The sequence below is a fragment of the Pezoporus occidentalis genome, unplaced genomic scaffold (genome assembly GCF_034315485.1).
Source record: "Pezoporus occidentalis ecotype Australia unplaced genomic scaffold, CSIRO_AGI_Poc_V1 ctg20, whole genome shotgun sequence".
NCBI classification, from domain to species: Eukaryota; Metazoa; Chordata; class Aves; order Psittaciformes; family Psittacidae; genus Pezoporus; species Pezoporus occidentalis.
Window position 1 is genome coordinate 6378800 of NW_026913856.1, and position 20215 is coordinate 6399014.

Genomic DNA, 20215 nt, shown 5'->3' on the forward strand with positions numbered 1-20215 from the left:
TATGCTCGTATTATGGTTTCATTATACAATGTAAAATGTCTGTAGGAAAACACACCCCTAATCAATCATCAGTTTGAGAAGTTTTCTCTCTCACTGACTAATACTCCATCACTTTGATACCTTGCAGCGTGGTTTTATATTCACCTCATGTCCTTGGTGTCTACAAAACAGCACAGAAAAATAAGCCAGTGTCCAATACTATTACAGTGTATGCTGTTAAAGCCCATATGGTGTTAGTTTCTCAAAAATAAATCACACTGAGAACTGTTGGATACATACAGGAGCCTTTTCCAGTCCCTCTTGGAGGAAATGTTAACAAAAATATTTTAGAAGGGCATTAATGCATGCTTTATGAGAATTATGTTGAAAAAAAGTGAACTTGGGATGGATTAATATTCACAGCATTAATAGAAATTAAATTTTAATTACTATTTAGTAAAACACATTATAATTTAATAGCTAATTTAAAATCAAAATTACAGTGCTTAGAGCAAGTTTCTAGACTGAGACATTGTTGTGTGCATAGTCAGCATGTTTATGACAATGATTTAATGTATGTTTTAGATAAACCTGTCACCTCTATTTTCATGCAGTGTATAGACAGGTTTCTTATAAATAAATATTTCATCTTTTGAGAAGCAGAATCATCAGCTCCAGCTCTAGAAAAAACAAGTGGAAGTTCAATACCTCCACAGGGTTTTCTTAATTTTCATCAATTCTGAAATCTTCCCCTGGGCTCACAGGGGTCATACAGGCAGTTGGAAGGCAAAAATGCTTTTAAAACTGCATGGTCTTTCACAAAATAAAACAAGATATCCTTTTCAGTGTCAAATAAAATAATATTTTCTTCAAAATATCAAAGCTATCATCTAGGCAGTATTTTCAAGCTTCTCTGGGCTGATGCACATGAGGACACTTGTTATCTTTGAGCTGATGTGCACTTACAACTCATGGATACCCTATCTTGACTTGTGTGACAAGTTAATCTACTGGAATCTGTATTTATAGAATCAGCTGATTTTATTTTCTCTTAAGTCTGTGTTTGATGTTTCCTTTTGGCAAAACCTTCAGAAACAAGTACCAGGTAGGAAAAGGTGGAAGGACTTGGGTGAAACAAGCAGCTTGTTTATGCGTGTCACCTTTGAACTTCAGTGATAAGAATTTCCATTATTGTAAATCTCAACAGCATCTTGTGAAATAATTCTGAGTTGTTAAACGAGTTGACAGAATTGATTAAAGAGGAAGAAATGAGGAAAATAAGAACAAAAAGAAGCTTCCTCAAGGAAGCCTCATGAAGGAGATGAAATGAACATCATGAAGGAGATGTTCATTTCCAGCGGGGATAGCTCTGGTTTCTGAGCTTGTGTTTTAACAGGGTCATTTGAAAAGTCAGTGGTTTGTTGCATGACACTAGAGCAAAAGAACACTAAACTAAAACAGGGTAAATATTCTATAAAATACAAAATCTGACTGAATTTCATGGCCTGTCAAAGTGAAAAATGAAGCCATAGGTTTGGCCTTTAAAATATTAATGTATTTTAAAGATTAAATATAAGAGTTTGGGGAAAAAAGTAACCTAATCTTCAGGAAGAAGCAAGCAAGTCTAAATCTCTGTCACTCTTCCTAATTAACTTCCTTGCCACCCTTAGATCTAAAAAAAAAAGGATGTAATCATCAGTTCTTGCCCCCAGAAATCCCTGAAGGATTTTTGCTGCATTATTAATGATGCAGTTGTCAAATGTACTAACCAGGGCTCAAGGTGTTATGTTTTCAATGGACTTATTCATTGGTTTTCCTGAGTGATGCAGCTTCCGTTCAGTGTTGACCTACGGCACTACTTCTGAATTGCAGCCATGTTTTGTTGGTAGAAGAAAATGCTAGCCATTACGCTGTATAAAAGGTAGTTAGTGAATATTTGGCTAGGAAACTGTCAATATTCAGCTATATCTAATGCACATTTTTTACATGCTTTCTTTAAAGTCTATATTTAATTATTTAGTTAAGTATAATTTAAGGTTTTAAAGGATCACTCTGCTTGTTTGGTGTTATTGTTTCCATGTAGCAAAATAGACTCAACTGATAAATCTATGATCTTTATTAATAATAAAATAACATCAAAAATGGATATTTATGCACAGATCTAGATATTGGTTTTGTCAAAATATATTGCAGATGTTTCTCAAAAACTATGCATCTCAATTTCCAATATTTGGGGTTTAGGATTGGCTTTATTACCTAGCCTACATCTTAAAAGTGAAAAAAGAAAACCTTCACTAACATATACTGAAGGAGATAATGAAGCAGATGTGCGTATTTGCTACTGCAGTGGACTGGTTGTTACAGAGTTTATTTACTATGGTTGTCATAAATAAGCCCTGATGCTTAAAATGGGTATAAACAACTTCACTGCCAAGTGCCTGCTCTTGTCCTCACAAAAAACAGTCTGATTGTTAGATCTGTTGCTGTTGTCAGAGCTGTTGTCCCTGCATCCTGGCAGAACAGCAGCTCCTGAAGACAGGGACAGGAGGGTTGTATCCACCTCAGATGTAGAGCACTCTTTAGTCAGTGCATTTTGAATTTTCTAATTAATAATGCCTTCAAATTTGCCAACAGAAGCTGCTAGACAGGAGTTAGCCTGATCATAAATCAGTATTTTTAGTAGCAAAACATACATTATAATTCTGCAATTAAACATGAAAGCAATATAATATGCAATTCAACATCATTCTTTTTGAAATACCGTCTATGCCAATGAGTGTCTTTCTTATTTTGTCCAGTCATTTAGTGTTACTTTTTTTTTTTTTGGTTGGTTGGTTTGTTTCAGTAGGTTTTTTTATTATTTTTTAATCTCACCTCCCACATATCCCCAGTTTCTGTTATTAGGCTGCCACCTAACAATTGAAGTGAATGAGAAGCTCTTGGGTAGATACAGGAGTAAGCTGATAGTGAAGAGCACTTACAGTATAACCACTGCAAACCAAGAGAAATAGAGCCTTTAGTTTGTCTTTTGCATTCATAAATACACCTGCCATTTCTTTAAGGTTTAATTTTCCTTGCAGCTTGCTTTGATTCTTCAGCCAAGTGGAAGTTCAATACAGGAGAGCATTATAATGAATAGTTCCCATTGTTTTATTTCCTAGCACCATAACCAATGAGGCAAATAATCCATGGACATTAAGATTTCTGTATAAAGAATTGGAAGATATGCAGAGCTTACAATAGCATGAATGACAGAGATCTTTCCTTAGGCCTTCAAAGGTTGACACATACACAATATTTTTCAAGTGTATGTGATGACCTTTTTTAAGATTAGAACTTTTTTACTGCTTCTTCAGAAAATGGTCTTGTGCCACATGGCCGTTGAGAAATTTAGGGCAAGTGGCTTAAGAATTACAATTTTTTTCCCCTTTTTTTTTTATTTTTAGTTTTCCAAGTACTGTGAAACTCAGTCACTATCCTCAAAGTAAAAACAACAGGTAGAAAAGAACCTGTTCCACCCATTTGAACACTTACATATTAAACTATGATTATTAGAGAGCTCTGTCATATCAAATAAAAGATAGCAATTAAATGGTAGAAACAAACTGCTTCCTAAAGCCTTAGAGCACTGAAATTCCGCCTCAGGAAAATAAGCATATGTATGTTGATTCCTTAGGTCTAATATGCAAGGGTATACCCAAACCAATCTAGCTATGCAGATACACCCAAAGCTTATTGCCTTTAAAACTCTGAGGCAAATGTTCCAATTAGAGTCACTCAGGAATAAGCAGTCAGCAACTGACCTGATCTGAAACCCTGCCACAGCTATTAAAACTCCTAATTTTACTGAAACGCTCAGTAAAGATTACAATATTCAAAAAGGAAAAATCACAGGAACCATGGCCAGTAGAAACTAGGAAGGCACATGTTGTTTACTTTGACCATAATGTGTTGTTTGTGGAGAACACAAACTTCCAGACTGTAGGTTCTCAGCCAGCCAGACAAGCTGGTCAATAAGTGAGGTAAAGGAGTAACATAGGCAATGTGTACATCAGCCATGTACAGCAAGGAAATTGTGCAAGTCACTACAAAGATAGGAAGGGACTCTTAAATCTTCTTCATATATGAGTAAGAGAGAAGAAGTGGTTAGAGTTACAGACTAGGAACTGGAAATCTCTATTTTTATGAGTGATTCTCAGCACAACCATTTACCATTGTTTCATTTTACCTGTCTATGGGGTGTTGCTGTATCCCATTAAAGGATGTCTGTGGTGGACATCAGGTTCGTCATGTGAAGGTGTATCATTACTTCTGGTTATTCTGCTGCATGCTGAATAGGTGGCTATGCACAATATGGATAACTTTTGCTCTCATAGGTTTTAATAATATATTGTTGAATAGCTGAATACTTACTTCAGTGCAAGGCTTGGTTAAAGAAGTCATTTTATCTACCCTGTCCTACAAATAGGGCAAGACTTTAGGTCCAGGGAAATCAATGGGGTCCAAACTCATTATCCTCTGACACTCTTTTGTAGGTCCTCCTTTACAAAAGACAATTTTAACTAGCATAAGTTATGCCAGACAAAGCTGCACTTTCTTTATGCCTCCTGACTAGGCTCATCTGGAGTGATCTTCAGGCAGCAGTGTGAGTGAGCTCCCAGGATATTGTTCTCATGATCCCTGTCCTGAGGCACTGGGATTGTGCAGACTGCTGACGTAACTGTTTATTAAGGAAATATTTTCTTTTTCTAGATCTTAATAGCTGAATTCACTGCATTTCTAAGTCCCAAGAAAGTGTAATGCATCCATCCTGGGATACACTATGCTCCAGTGCACATTCAGACCTTACAGACAGTTTTGAACATGTTACATATATCATTAGTTGAGAATCATGCATCTCATTCAGCATTTCCTCGTCAAGCCTGGAGTACTGCAGACAGTTACACTCCCATGGAGAGATAACCTTGCTTGATGTTGTCTCTCATTGTGATATTTTTCCTGACAGGAAACACAGCTGAGCATGTCAGTTCCTTATTCAGTGCCTTTGGAATGGTTTTGAAACAGAGAGAGATGCAGAGAAGGCAAAGCTCAGGTAGAGGGAAAACAGAAAATAACAAAATTTTGCCTTGATGATCTGTTACCAACATTTGAATCCCCAGAGAGAGAAACATAACTGATGACTTAGTTATTCTGCTTTACTTTCATTTGTGTTCCATAGTTCTACTTTAGTAAGTTAACTCATATCTAACATAAATTCTATTTTACATTTTCACCGCTAAATTCATTCCTTGTTTGATAAACAGGATCTTACGAGGCTTAAGGTGCTGAACATTTCACAGAGGCAGTAATTTTAAAAATGCCTTCTCCATCTGTTTATTAAGCTAATTGTTTTACTTGTAACCTCCCTTCCAAGCAGTTCTATTTATTGTAATGTTAACTCAGCATTTTCTACCTCTATAAATCTGTTTAACTTAAAGTGACCTAGATGGTCTTTTAAGGCATCAGAAAAATAAATTCAACTTTGCAGTTTTCTGGTGAATTTGAAATTTTTCTGTTCCTTTTCTTCCTGTCTCAATAAAGTTTATGCAAATAATATTAAAATTTATAACAAGGCTAATATTTGTTAATCTCAGTTCAAATAGTGGATTTGTATTAAATCTTAGTTTCAAACACTTCTGTTGAGAGAGAGAGACAGAAAGGGTATTGCTTTTAATACCTTCATTACTGTGCTACTCATTAAGCTTAAATTGTCATTATGATTACACACCCTAAATTTTAGTAATCAATATTAATTATATTTAAATCCTGTTAGATTTACAGTTGCCATGCCCACTTTGATTTCCTTTTTACAAAAATGTTTGGAAGTAGTTCCAGGACATTAACTTGCTCTTGAAACTCTGACTCGTTTGTTGTTTTCAGTAGGAGATTTGTGCATAGAAATTAATTATGTGAATAAGAATTTCTTAGATTCAGTAAAGGCTGCAGGGTGTTCCAAAATGTCATGTAATCTCTGACCTGCAGAAATGTCAGGAATTAGATCTTGATCTCATTGAGGTCAGTATCAGGTGTACTGTTGATCAAACAGCTGTAGAAGGACATCCTGAAATACAGTTGCAGGTTTCTTACATTCCCTCTGTTTGCATTCTAGACACAGAAAATGATCATCTGCAGAGAACTGAAAAAGTGCCTCAGTCATTTATTTGGTGTAATGGCAAGTCTTTGAGATATCAAATGGAGATAGAAAAATTGGCTTTATCTACATGTGTCTACAACAAACTGAGCTGAAAGGGTTTTGACCCAGTATGTTTCATGCTCCTTAAAGATCTTGCCTTGCTTGTGGGCAAACTTTCTATCAAAACACCACCAGGGATGAAGCATTCACAACTTGCCTGGGCAACCCATTCCAGTGCCTCACCACCCTTACAGTAAAGAACTTCCTCCTTATATCCAATCTAAACTTCCCCTAAGTTTTAACCCGTTACCCCTTGTCCTATCGCTACAGTCCCTAATGAAGAGTTCCCTCCCCAGCATCCCTATAGACCCCCTTCAGATACTGGAAGGCTGCTATGAGGTCTCCATGCAGCCTTCTCTTCTCCAGGCTGAACAGCCCCAACTTTCTCAGCCTGTCTTCATGCAGGAGGTGCTCCAGTCCCTGATCATCCTCGTGGCCTCCTCTGGACTTGTTCCAACAGTTCCATGTCCTTTTTGTGTTGAGGACACCAGAACTGCACACAATGCTCCAGGTGAGGTCTCACGAGAGCAGAGTAGAGGGGCAGGATCACCTCCTTCGACCTGCTGGTCAAGCTCCTTTTGATGCAGCCCAGGATACGGTTGCTTTCTGGGCTGTGAGTGCACACTGAAGCCGGCTCATGTTCATTTTCTCAGCGACCAACACCCCAAAGTCCTTCTCTGCAGGGATGCTCTGAACCTCTGAATGCTCTGAAGATGGGTGGATTTGGCAGAGATGAGATAACCAAAATCTACAGTTTAAGAGCATGCTGTAGACAACGGAGAGCAATGTGCTTCTGGTCATGCAGCAAACTAATACTTCACCCTCATACCATGAATCAAGGGGAACCGGACAGGATTTGATTTTGAAAACTGTCCCTGTGGCACGGTTCTTCCCACGGCTAATCCGAGTGTGGAAGTGCTTCTCAGATCCACAGATACATCTACAACATAGAACTTCCTAGCTTTGAAAAGGTCTTTTAATTATGTTATGGGGCCCCTTCTCAGGTCTTCAAGGAAGTCAAGTATCCTTTCCTACCTCTTATTTACCTGCTAGCAGTGCCTCCCATACCATTCTCTCTTTTGTTGGCTTTACTGCTGTTAGTCTATAAGAACTGCCTAGAAATGGGACTCCCTCGGTCATAGTTCCCTGACTGCTCAACCCCACACCTACTCATATCCTGCCTCATATAATTACCTTCCCTCTGTCTCTCCGTGGTGGTAGTTGTTATTCACTTAATGTAGTTTGTCCTTCCTTAATAGAAAACAGTGGATTTCTCTCAGTCATTAACTCTTATCTTAATTTATTTCTTAATTCTGCAAATTAGCAGTGATTATTTGTTTTTCTTTACAGGGTATTTTGGGAATTCTCCTGAAGGAAAGTTGTATAAAAAAAAAATCGCTTTGTAAAGCAACAGGCCTCCAGAAATTTCTGACAGAAATGAAGCATATTTTGGTACCATGCTTAGTACAAAATACGCCATGCAGTCTTATATATAAGTGTATATATATATAGTATATATATAAGTATATATACACTATAGAGTATATATATAGTGTGTATATATACTATATATACTATATATACTATACTATACATATATATACTGTACTATATATACTATATATATACTATAGTATATATATAGCAGATATATATATACTATAACTTAATTGGTACCAGTTCTATACTTTTTAATTTTACCTTATATATGATATAAAGCCATTATAGCAAGGCAATATTATAAAACATTAACTAATGTCTCATTAAAGCAGACTGCATGAGATTTCTTAGGACTTTTTCTAGTGCAATAACCTGATTAAAATGTTCAAACGATTAAAAGGAAGACTGCATCACTGAGTGTTTCTATCCGAGTAGACAGTTGTACCATCTGTGTCCCATGGGAAAGTGTCACCCAAACCTCTTGAAGCTGAGGGGAACTTTCCCATTAACTTTGATCTCATGGTGAGGATCATCACAAGCCTGCCAGACCTGTCACGTCTCAGACCTCCTGGCAGAATATTTCCTTGGACAGGAAGACCAGGACAACAGGTCCTCAGGAACCTGATATAAATATTTTAGGGTGATACTTCAAGGAGGAAAGCAGACAAAGCCAGATATTTACTTTTTGAAAATACTATTATTTCAGACTGATTTTTTAAGAAATGGCATGGCATTGCAATGAATAAAAATATCACGTACTTCCTATAAAGCAAAATATATTTCATTGAGATAAAGTCTTGATCAAGATTTTGGGCCAGAAAGCTACACTGCTAAACATTTATAAGGACATAGAGCTGCTGGACTGTACAGAAGGGAAGCTGTTTATACCTTATTATTATTTCTTATTGTTTGAGCAGTGTGTGCTATATTTCATATCAAGTACCTGCCAGGGTTCTGATGATTAGGCCTTTATTTTTTCTTTTTTTCAGTGAGATTTTTCTGTATATCCAAAAGCAAGGCATGTACTTAATCGCTCAAAGTCCTTGGAAGGAAAATTACTCTGCATACATGATCTTCACACACTTAATTTTTATTTTCTATTGGCTTTCCTCTAAGTTACTACACTAAATTGAAACTATTAATAGATTGTATTGCTTATAAAACAAATTAATTGGAAATCTATTCCTTTTTTATAGTGCGTGTGAAAAGCTTTTGAAGCTTTGAAGACTGATTTATAGAAAGAAGTTGTGTACAATTCTCGTGCACAGACGTCAATTTATAAAAGGAGCAACCTCTAGCAGGTTAACTTCCCTATTGTCCACTAAAGCAACTGTACTACAGTGCAAAATCTATACAAAGCAGTGACAGAGTCTGAAAGTGAGAATAACTTAGAAATCTTAGTCTGGTTGCAAGAAATAAGGCCTGACTTTAGTGGGGTGGAGGGGAGCTGCTTTATTGGTAGATACTCTTAGACGATATAAGTAGGATTATGAAAGTTTAGGTAAAATACAACTTATTAACCAAAGCAGAAAGTACAGGAATTCTAAAGAAGGCATTTAATTACCTTCTATCATGAAAGCAAGCTGATGAAAAGATATGTAGGATTATGTAAGAAAAGAATAAAATAAATGGAAGAACTTTTAAATGGAAAATTCCATTGTTACATCTTTCATTAGAAAGTAAATCCTATGGAGGAGTTGGATTTTCATCCCATAGTGCTATAAGCTTTTTGGTAAAACAGCAATAGTGTAATTGAAATCCGTTTTACCCCATTTTCCCTTGGATGACTTAGAATTAGATCAATTTATATTCTGTGGATATAACCCAATGAGAGTATAAATGCAGCCACTAGAATTGTTTCTGTCTATGAGCAAAGCTAGTATCATTTACTGATTCATTACACTCTCAGCGGGGTCCTTTATTTCAAAAGCTACCTGGAATTATTACTAGCAAAGGTACACTAAACTCTAAAAAAAAAGATTTGCATAAAAAATCAAGTTAAAAAAAATTATAATAGAAATTAAAAGTAACATTTGGTGACTATTTTGATTAAATACCAAGTTTAAATGGTAAGTAGCTCAAATGGAAGGTTTTTTTTCCTCCAACTCCAACTTAGAATGCGCCTATTTAACCAAAATATTATGTTCCTGATAATATGCCTGAAATAATAGACAGTAATCCCATTAATATTTAACAATATAAACATCAGGCAAAGGTTATACATCTGGAATCATAGAATATGTTTTTTGCATTAGGGTGCTAATTTTAGAAATAACCTCTCTCTGCCTAGGCCTGCTGATGCATGGTTGTCATAGCAAGTCAGTAATTGAGTTTTCTGGGCATTTTGACCACTGTTACAAATTTACAAAGCAGATTACAGAGCAGAAACGCAATTTCCATCCTCACCTTTATAACTTTGCTTTCTGTTGTGGGAATCGGTATGTTTATGGAGGGAAATATAATCTGAGTGCACCTAATTTGTGAGAATGCGATTTCTGATGTTAACCCAGTAAGCTTCATTTTGATTCATTTGATAACAGATTATGTAAAAATTTGGCATTAGGGAGGTATCATAAAACTTATTATCTTTTCTTACCTAGGCAGAGAATATTGGTTTAGACTATTATTAATTGAAACTCAAAGAAAATGTTCATTTTCAGCTGCTGTGCAAAGTTCCTCAAGAAACCTCTTTCACAGTGATCAGTTGTAGACCTTAGTGGGCAAATGGCGTTGTTCAAATTCTTCTTTATAAGCTGGGCCCAGAAATCATGCTAAACTTTTGTAGATCCAGAGGTGCTGTTTGGGGGTAAGGATGAAGCACCCACTTGAAAATCCTCTGAAAAAGGTGCTGTCAGACAGTTTATCAGGTGGTTCATCCTTGTCTTGTGACTGCCACACTCTTGTGGTGTCTCAGCCACAGTTTCTATCATTTCTATCATTCTGCATCAGTCGGGGTTCTATCATTTCTTGTCCCTGCGTTTGTCTCCTTACCTTACCTGGTCTGGGGTAAGAGGGCGCTGTCATAGTCAGATACTATAATCTCCATAGATGTCTAGTTTATTGGGGATTGCAAGGCTATTTCACCATTAGCAGATAGAACAGATCAGTAGAAGCAGATCTGTAGAGCAAAATAGTTTATGCTGAGGACCTCACTGCCATACTGTACACTGTAATTTTTCATTTGAGACAGCTCTAGTATGGTCCCCTCAACTGAACCACCCTGGTGGCTGGAGAGAATTAGGTGATGCTCAGGACACATTTTTCAGTTGAATTTTGGAGGAAATAAATCCAGCTGCCACACTCTGAATATGCATCTAGGTTTTGATGTTTAATGAGGTGTAGAAGGGCACTGTATGGGTCTGTGATATCTTGGAGTGATGGGGCAGATTAGTACAAGTGGTGCATTGGCATCCAAGCAGATCTCAGTGAAATAAAATTGTTTAATCTAAATTCAGACCTGGTGAGATTATAGATGGCTTGATGGTGGCACATAATAAAACAATCAGCATTAGGTTACACTTTGTTTTCTGCAATGCATTCCTTCAAAAGTCTGTCCTAAGTAGTGCAGTATGGGAGTAGAGAAGCCTACACTGTCCAGCATTTAAGCTGTGATAGAGGTTCGTTGCTTGGTTCAGAGATGATTTTGTGAGGAAAGAGGTGTTAGGAATAAGCTTAGCTTGAACTGCTTCAGGTTTTACCTCTGCCTTGTTCAAACCCACTTCTTGGCACCTTAAGATGAAACTTTAGCTCCCCTCTGCCTCACTTTGAAGATGCCTTTTCTGGGACACACATTCCTGAAAGGCATTATTTATCTTTCAGAGCTCTTTGGTATCCTCCCCCAAAGTCTGCAGGAACCACTTCAGGACTTCTTGAGTCTGTTTCAGGCTCAAGGAAGAGCAAATTGAAGCAGTGATAAGCATGCTTGACAGAGCCTTTTTTGTCTGTCTTCCATGAAGGATTCCCGTGTTGCAGGCTGCAGGTATAATGTGTGCTTATCAATGAGATCCCTGATAACTGACATTGGCTGCTGTCCACACAATTTAGGAAAGTAATTTGTTTCCAGTAAACAGAAGGGAGTGCTGACAAGCTGCATGTTATTGCTTTTGTATGAAATATTTATACCATGGATTGATCGCCTTCCCCAATGGGTTAAATGCCTAGAACTTCTCATTAGCTTCCGGAGTCCGTGTTGCAAAAACACAGGCACAGACATCATCTTGTGATTACTGATGAGCAAGAGTTCTCTAATTCTGATGTGACTGTACCTGCAGCAAGGCAGATATTATTACTATCATCTTCCTCTTATGAGGAATTTGGGGACTCTTTTTCAAAGCGTGTTTTTTGGGACCTTTGGCTCTCATGCTTTTGCTGCCACAATGATTTGGAAAGCAACCTCTTGCACTTTGTTCTGCTTTGTTTTAAATGTGAAACATTAAAATGGGAACCTGCCAGTTTTGCAAGAGACACAAGCATCTTATATTGTGGCATGAAATCATATGTGCACCTTCACACCCCAATGGAGTGTACTGATGCAGACAGTTATTTATTCTGAAACAAACCTCTTGATATGCTCTTTTAACTGTTACCTTTGTAAAAATAATACAGTATGAACTGGCAGAGTGTATAGTAGTTTCAATATTCCCTTAGAAGTGTATTAATCGGGAGATAATTCTGGGGAGAATGGTGGCTCCTACCCCCATCAGACTGTTAACATTTCTGATTGTATGTTCCAAATTTAATGAAAAAGTCCTCAGAATGTTTTTCTTATTGGCACTGTTACAGTGTTCAGTGTTCCTACGCCTCATTTCTCAGTAAGGCTTAGGAAGCGTTAAGCGTCAGGGAAACTCTGTCACCCATTCCATCAGTAGTTTTATCTGAGGTTAATTAATGTGAATATCATACAGTGTTTTGTACCCAGTATCAGAAAAAAAAAATATATAAACACCAGTAGGTGTATAGTCAATAAGGACTAGATGTAATGTTATGATTTCAGCAGTGTTTTGGTACTCAAAAGGACCACGTTAGCAGAATATTAGATGTTTCATATACAAGAATGGTCAAGTGTTTCTCTTTTGTGCAAGCTCTGTGAAAGGGGAAATGCAAACATTAGGAACATGCAGCACATGGGAAGGTGTGTTAGGACAGTGTGTCACCGTGTAAGGTCAGAGCTACGAAGAATTAGGGGTAATGGAAAGGACACCCCAGCTTGGGAAGGCATCATGACCACATTATGAGTATCAACTTCAAAAGAAGCTTACAGCTGCCTTAGCCTCAAGCCCACCTCCCTCAGAGTTACATACTTCATCTCGCAAGGGGTATGTCTGTGACTGCTGGAAGGTTGTGCATGCTTGAAGCAGTGAGGTGGACCACCACATACTGGAATTTGAAGCAACTTGGGTCTAGCAAGCATGAATATACATTTCCTTTAAACTCAGGACAATCCTTGGAAAGGCACAGCAGTAATGATAGTTTCAGTGACATGTAAACACAAAGGGAATGTTTGCTTATAACAGGGCCTATAGTTGCATATAGACTATAATGTAGTTCCCTTTATTCAGACCTAATAATGGGGAGTAGACACTCACTATAGCTATTGCCTGTTCTTGACAGAAGGTTTAGGTGAGATGAGTGTGGCAGTTGTATTCCTGACACCTCCAAGTATGAAATAAAAGTGGAATGGTTAAATGCTTTAAAATCAGTAAGAGGAGTTACATAATAATGGATGCTTTCACACTGGAATGAAAGGTTTCAGCAGTACTGTTTAATTATGAAGAACAACTGAATTTGAACAACTGAAAAGAAAAAAAGAAAAGGAAATTGCATGCATTGCTCTAGAAGGAAACCTGAAACACAGTTTGTGTTTTAAAAAGAAAAGAATGATTTAATGACATTTGACAGTAAGTATTTTCGTTGGGACATTGTGATTCATATTCTCCATTTCCATTCAAAATTATTAGAGTGCTTTATATTTGTAGCACAGCGGACATAGAAAATGTTTCTTTTGCCAAAGCATGAGCATCTAGTGAATAGCTGTTGCAGGTCAACATGCCACTCTGATCCACATAAATTATACTCTGGAAATATCTTGGCTGGTAAAAAGTGGTATTAGGGGTACTAACATCAATGGTGGCATATCTTTTATGATAATTGAGGATTTTGTTTAGAATACAGAATATTTGTTCTCTTAGGGCTTGGTTTTGGTAGTAGCTTAAATAACAGTCATAATTTAAATGGAAATATCTCAGACTAAATGGAGCTTCAATCACTGTTCTGTCCTAGAAACTGGTGTTCTCTACCCAAGGAGAAATTCCTTATTAATAACATTCTCAATGTAAGGATGCACCTGTAGGTGAAGCTAATGTCTGCAAAATTCTTTGGTGCTTGTATGTAACAGTCAAGATGCACATGTTTGTACAGTGAGTGAGCAGTAAAAGATCTGTAATACTTCTCAAAAGAAAGCTTGTCACCCATCATGGCTGGGAACTTTCCCCAAAGTGATTTGAATTCCATAGCAAGTCTAAATCCTAATTTGCATATCAGTAAAAAATAATTTTACACAAAATATTAGAAGCATGCACATACTATTCCTGTATTTCCATGTAAAAATAAACCAAACATATCCTTTTGTATCAGCCCTATAGTTATGGCATTCTGAAGAATTAAAAGTGTTGATCCTATACATCATATGCATTAAAAAGTAACAGATTTCCTCTTGATGGAAAACAGATATTTCTGGTCAGGAAAGCTATTTATATTTAGCACTTTGGAGCAGTTTATTTCCTTTTTTAACAGCAGCATCTAAAGGAGAAGTTTAGTCTTCCTTTGAATTCCAGATATACCTATGAACTATATGTCTCCTATGGGTAGTAAATAGGTATTGATTTTCTTCATAACAGACTTACATTATTGCACTGATTAAAATTTAGACCTTCCTTTGTGATATAAAAAAATGGAAATTGGTAATCTAAAGAGGATTTACATTACAAAATTGTTTGGGCTTTTATATTCATCAAACTGTAATTCAAACTCTGAATTTAAAGCTTCTGTGTATATTACCCTTTTTATAGTGCAACAATTAGCATGTAAAATACATGCTGATATTACAATTATAAAAGCGTTATGTCTGTTAGAACTGCTAATAGCCACGTTGCTTCATTTTTTTTTATTCTATATTTGTCAAAATCCTGAGAGCATACTCTACAATAGTAGATTCAATGTTGATAGTGTTGCTCAACAAGAACATTGATTATGTCTAAATACGAGATATTCAGTAGATAATATATGCGATTATCATCTTAAGTGAACACAACCATTTATTTAGCCTCAACTGAAATTATTTAATCCTAAGAATTTTTTTGTCTGGTTGGTATTATGAAGACATTAGTAACAGCTATGATATGATAGAACACTACTGATATGGTATTATGCATGCGTACATAGTTTATAAAAAGAATTATAAATAGAACTGTTGAGGCATAGTTGCATTGTTGCAGAAAATAGTAATATCCACAAAATAGTAAACCCCCTCTCTACTGGTACTAAGTATTAAAATAGCCTAAAAGGATACTTCAAATCCTTACAAGAGGTTTGAACATTCTATGTAGTGTTTGCTTCCCACCTACTGTTTGCTTTGATCTTAGCAACAGAGTACTTAATGTAAAGTTGGGAATCCCTGTTCCCCTCGGTTAGTTTTAGATGAAGCACTGAAGTGTCAAATGAAGGCTTGGGTGTGCTGATGCTAATGGATGTGCAAATGGAATTGCACATCCATTGTTTTTCTGGATGTGCAGTTCATAGGTTTTTTTACAGTAACTGTAGACCAGTGGATGAAGCTGTAGCTATAGGCACTTCATGGGGACACCCAGCCAGGAGGAAACACTGGAGAGATTGTTTCTGGAGTCCATCATTATCTGGTTTAATTCAGCACTACCTGAAAGTAGCCACTTTCTTTGTTCCACCTGTGTGCAGCTGCACTGAACTGTTTATTTCCCTTTGTTGTGATTAGATCCTGCTGGCTTTGTCAGGGATCTGAAAAAGTGCCTTTCTGGCTTCTCATTGCTTTACTAGTGCTGCACCAGTTATGTCAAGGCAGCAGGGGAGAGAAATCTGATAAGAATGCTAACACTGGTGAGAATGGCAGTGGGAAGTCCTTCAAGGGAAACACTTAAGGCGCAGCTCACCTCCTTGGCAAACCAAACAATTTGCCAGTGTCACCCCTGCAGTGGCTAAATGACTGGAGTGAAAATTTATGGGGACAGGAATGGTTCTCCTGCTGTAATTATACAAACCCTCTCAACAGTGTTTCACTCCGCAGAGTCACAGTTGATAAATAATAAGCCACAGAAGCAGTGACTTAATGTTCATTTATTAAAATCATGTATTATCCATTTTATGTTATGTATTATCCGTTTTTTGTTGAGGGTTGTTGCAGGTTTATGTTGCTAGCATCTCACTATCTGAATGGCAGTAATGAGATTGGTTTTGCAAGAGGTGCTAGGTCACAGCTTTGAGAAGCAGGAGGCCTGGTTTTAGTGACAGGCAATATGATGGTGGGACAACATTCAGAGCAATTGTGGGGTCCCAAAATGCTACTGGTAGTGAGTTCTGCTCAATATATACATGTGTACATATTTATACATATGTGTAAATATGTATATATATTTGTATACGTATCCCTTACCCACACAGTGTAGCACGGATGGGGAAGGTGAAGGAAGGCAGTTAGTAAGGGAACTACTCTATCCACAGATCTCCACTCTCTTGCCCCAGGATTTACCAGTAGTGTGATAAATGACACAGACCCAAATTGCTGCTAGTGCCTGAATTAACTGGGCTAACATATGAGAAATGCTTAAAAACCTTCTGCCCAATCTCCTAGTGAAAACAGTATCTGATGGGAACACTCCTTTGCTCCGGGTTTGGATCTGTTAGGAGCTGCTTTCTCTAACAAAGCAAATATTTGGTGACAGAACTAGATGTAGAAAGTGTTGCTTCGCAGGAAAGTGTGAAGTATTTATAATGATATGAAATACTACTCAAAATTCAATGTTTTTCACATTCTGTTGTGAGCTTAAACATTGGACTCCTGTCACAGAAATTTCTGCTGCAGTAGACAATTTCTAGCATAAATGGACTTGCTTTCAATAGAAAATGGGACAGTTTTTAAAGGAAAAAAGGCCAATTTGTGAATAAAAATGGGCTTCTTTCTGAGCAAAGAGGCTTATAAACATGAAGTGATAAATGGCTTTGCAAGTTTTCCATACAATAATAACGAATTTTTAATCAAAATAATGAAAAAGCTGCTCCTAGGGGAGGGGGGAAAAGCTCCATTCAGGTTTTAATACATTGAATACATTTTAGAAAATAGATGTATAAAAACTGTAAATTTTGTTCTACTCTGTCATCTCAATTTGTGTCTGAGACATGTCAGTAATATTTCTTTGTGTATATTTATGATGCTATAAATCAAAATCCTGTTCGTGATTTGCTGCCTTCTGAGATTAATTTCACAGAATAATGTTGTAAAACTTAATAAAATCCATTTCTTAGGATCCCCTATGTGGCAATGGCGCCTGATTTTCTAGTAGTCCATATGTTTTTAGAACTAAGTATATCTTCTGGCTTGACTCGTGGATTATACATTCAAATGAATAACTTTGTAGTAGGTGATCTGACGAACATGTTACACGGTTGCTTCTCTCGTGGCCTAAAACTGCTTCAGGAACCAAGTACTACGGAATTAGGATCTCCTTACCACATGTGCTCCTCTGGACCTGTTCAAGCGAGTCCTGAGGAAGGCCACAGAAATGGTCAAAGGGCTGAAGCACCTCTCCTATAAGAAAAGGCTGAGAGAGCTGGGGCTGTTCAGCACAGAGAAGGCTCCAGGAAGACTTATTGTGGCTTTTCAGTACTTGGAGGAGGCTTTAGATGGGGACAGATTGTTTAATAGAGCCCCTTGTGGTCGGACAAAGAGTAATGGTTTTCAAGTAAAACAGGGTAGGTTCAGACTAGGTATATGGAGGAAATTTTTTTATGATGAGAGTGGTGAGACAGTGGAACAGGTTGCCCAGAGAGTTGGTAAATAACTCATCCAAGGGAACATTCAAGGGCAAGTTGGATGGAGCTCTCTGAACAACCTGGTATAGTTGAAGATGTCATTGCTCATTGCAGGGCAGGGTCAGCTAGATCACATTTAAAGGTCCCTTCCAACCCAAAACATTCTATGTTCTCTGCTAGGATAAGCCCTACTTCAGCTTCCTTGATTCTGCTTTATCTATGGGTGGTAGACAGAGATCATTGTGCTGATATATGGAGTTTCACACCAGTTTTGTTGCTGCATGTGTATTCTCTGGAAAAGCATTAGATAAAGGACAGAGAATGTGTGTCTAAGATGTGTGACCTTGGTTCTTATAAGCACAGTTAGCCACTAGAGCTGGTCTGAGGTTCAATTAGCCCTCTAGCAGTGGTGCCCTAACCACCCTTTCAGGCATCACTATGCTGCTTTGCCCCTGCGATCCAGGCTTTATTTTTAAGTGTTTGAAAAAACATTCCTGAGCACACCTGACATTCTTACCATGTAATTTTAAAGGTGTCTGCAGCACTTTCTTACCTGTGTCCTCCACTGGTGATGCAGCATATATGGCCTTTGGGCAGATGGTTCCTTACAAGGCAGCCATACTAATGGCGACAATATTCATTTTAATTAATTGCCCAGTCTTGTCTCCAGTGAAATCCGTGTCAAAATTCTCTCTGAGTTCCATAGGAGCAGGTTCTGATTCTGATCACAGCTCCCTTTGATGGGATGTATTACTAACCCGTTGTCCAGCTTGCAAACAGATGTGCTTTCATGCCTGATGAAAGAGGCGAATAAGAAATGCTGTCACATTCCCTTTGCAGAACAGTAGCCACAATTGTTTTTTTCCGAGTTTTAGGTGTCTTTCAGTGGAGGGAAATTAAGTATAGCTTTTACAATGGACCTGTGCTTTGTGGTTCTACATTAGGTAGGCAGTTAGATAAGTAACCATGCCATAGGAATTGGATATCATAGATGTAAATCATTACTTTTATTACACATATTTGCTTTGTACAATAACAGGCAGTCTACCGATTTTAGAAACTGCTTTCTTGTTTCTTACAGTGAAGCAAACTTAGATTACCATTCTAAATGCTAGTAAACAGAATTAATGTGATTTAATAAAATCAAGTGAATGTATATGTAGATTGTGACATTAGTATTTAACTGTATACTTATCCTAACACTGAAGAAGCAAGCTGCTAAATTTTGGTGCACTGAAGTGTAAGTTTACTTTAAGTGCAGGTATATATTAATTTCTTTCCTCTTTCATAATCTCCTTAAATAACAGGATAGATTATGTACTGTTTACCAGTATTATAGTATACCTTCATACTGTATTCCAGCTAAGGTTTCCATTGTGTCAGCTGAAGCCCATAGAAAGCTGTGTTTCTGATTTGGTAAAACACTGTGATAACCATGATCTCTTTCTATGCTATGTTTGAGCATGTAAAATTAAGTTTTAGACTATTTATTTATTATTTTAATGTATTTATTATTTAAAAGTAGATTGTAATCTGCTGTGGGTTGAGTTTTTTAACCTTTCTTTTTCTGTGTTTGTCTGTTTGGTTGGTTTGGTTTGGTTCTTTTTCAGACAATGGAAACTCCACAATATGAACTAGTTATTGAAGCTAAGGATTTGGGTGGCCATGATGTGGGACTGTCTGGTACAGCAACTGCCACTATTGTTATTGATGACAAAAATGATCATGCACCAGAATTTACCAAGAAGGAGGTAAGAGTTTACCATCTGTGTTCTACAAAATGGTGTTATGTAATTCTAATTGGTTTATTTCTAAATATAAAACTATTCCTTAATGGAAGACAATACTTAAAGACATCTTTTTAGCTCGATGTGACAGACTTTCCTGGAGCTGCTCTTTTCTTTTTTTACGTTAATAAATTTCAAAGCTCCCTCTTGCCTACATTCCAGCTTAAGCCTTTTGATGGTCAGAAACATGGATGAAAGCAACATGTTTTGTCCTGGATTCAGTGGTTCACCTGTGAGACAGCTAGTCTTGTCAGTTCTGTAATGAAACTCTAGTCCTATAAACTCTACATTTAACCTCCAGGTGGAATTTGCAAGGAAAGTCTTTTCCCGTGCAAGTTGAATTCCACTGAATACTGAAAAGTCTGGAAAAAAGAAAAAGCAGCTTAAACCCAAACCAAAAGATATTCACTGCCTGCAGGAGAGCATAATGGTGCTATAGCAATGTTTCTGGTTTGAGGCAAAGCATCTACCAAATTTCCTGCCCTTCTCACACTGCTCTCTTGCTTCTCCTACATTTATTATTAATCTGATTTTTTTAATTGTTTCTTTTTGCCTCTGGTATCTGGAGAGGATGAGGCAGTGTCAAAAGTTTTACCTAATAACAGCTAGTTTGGATTTTGCTGTAGAAGTTTCCTGAGGCTCTGCAGATTTTAAGGAATATTCCCAAAAGATGAGAAGTAAGCTTGAGGGATGCTGATTTTAAGGTAGTTTTAGAAGAAGA

At 37.2% G+C, this 20215-nt stretch overlaps 1 protein-coding gene across 3 annotated transcripts in view; it reads left to right on the forward strand.

Moving 5' to 3' along the window:
• Nucleotides 1-20215, forward strand: part of CDH13 (cadherin 13) — a 523969-nt gene that overhangs the window by 380511 nt on the left and 123243 nt on the right. For all 3 annotated transcript variants that reach the window (XM_062618325.1, XM_062618323.1, XM_062618324.1), the window contains exon 8: nt 19318-19458. In XM_062618325.1, the coding sequence (XP_062474309.1) occupies nt 19318-19458 (141 nt within the window). The remainder of the gene's footprint in view (nt 1-19317; nt 19459-20215) is intronic.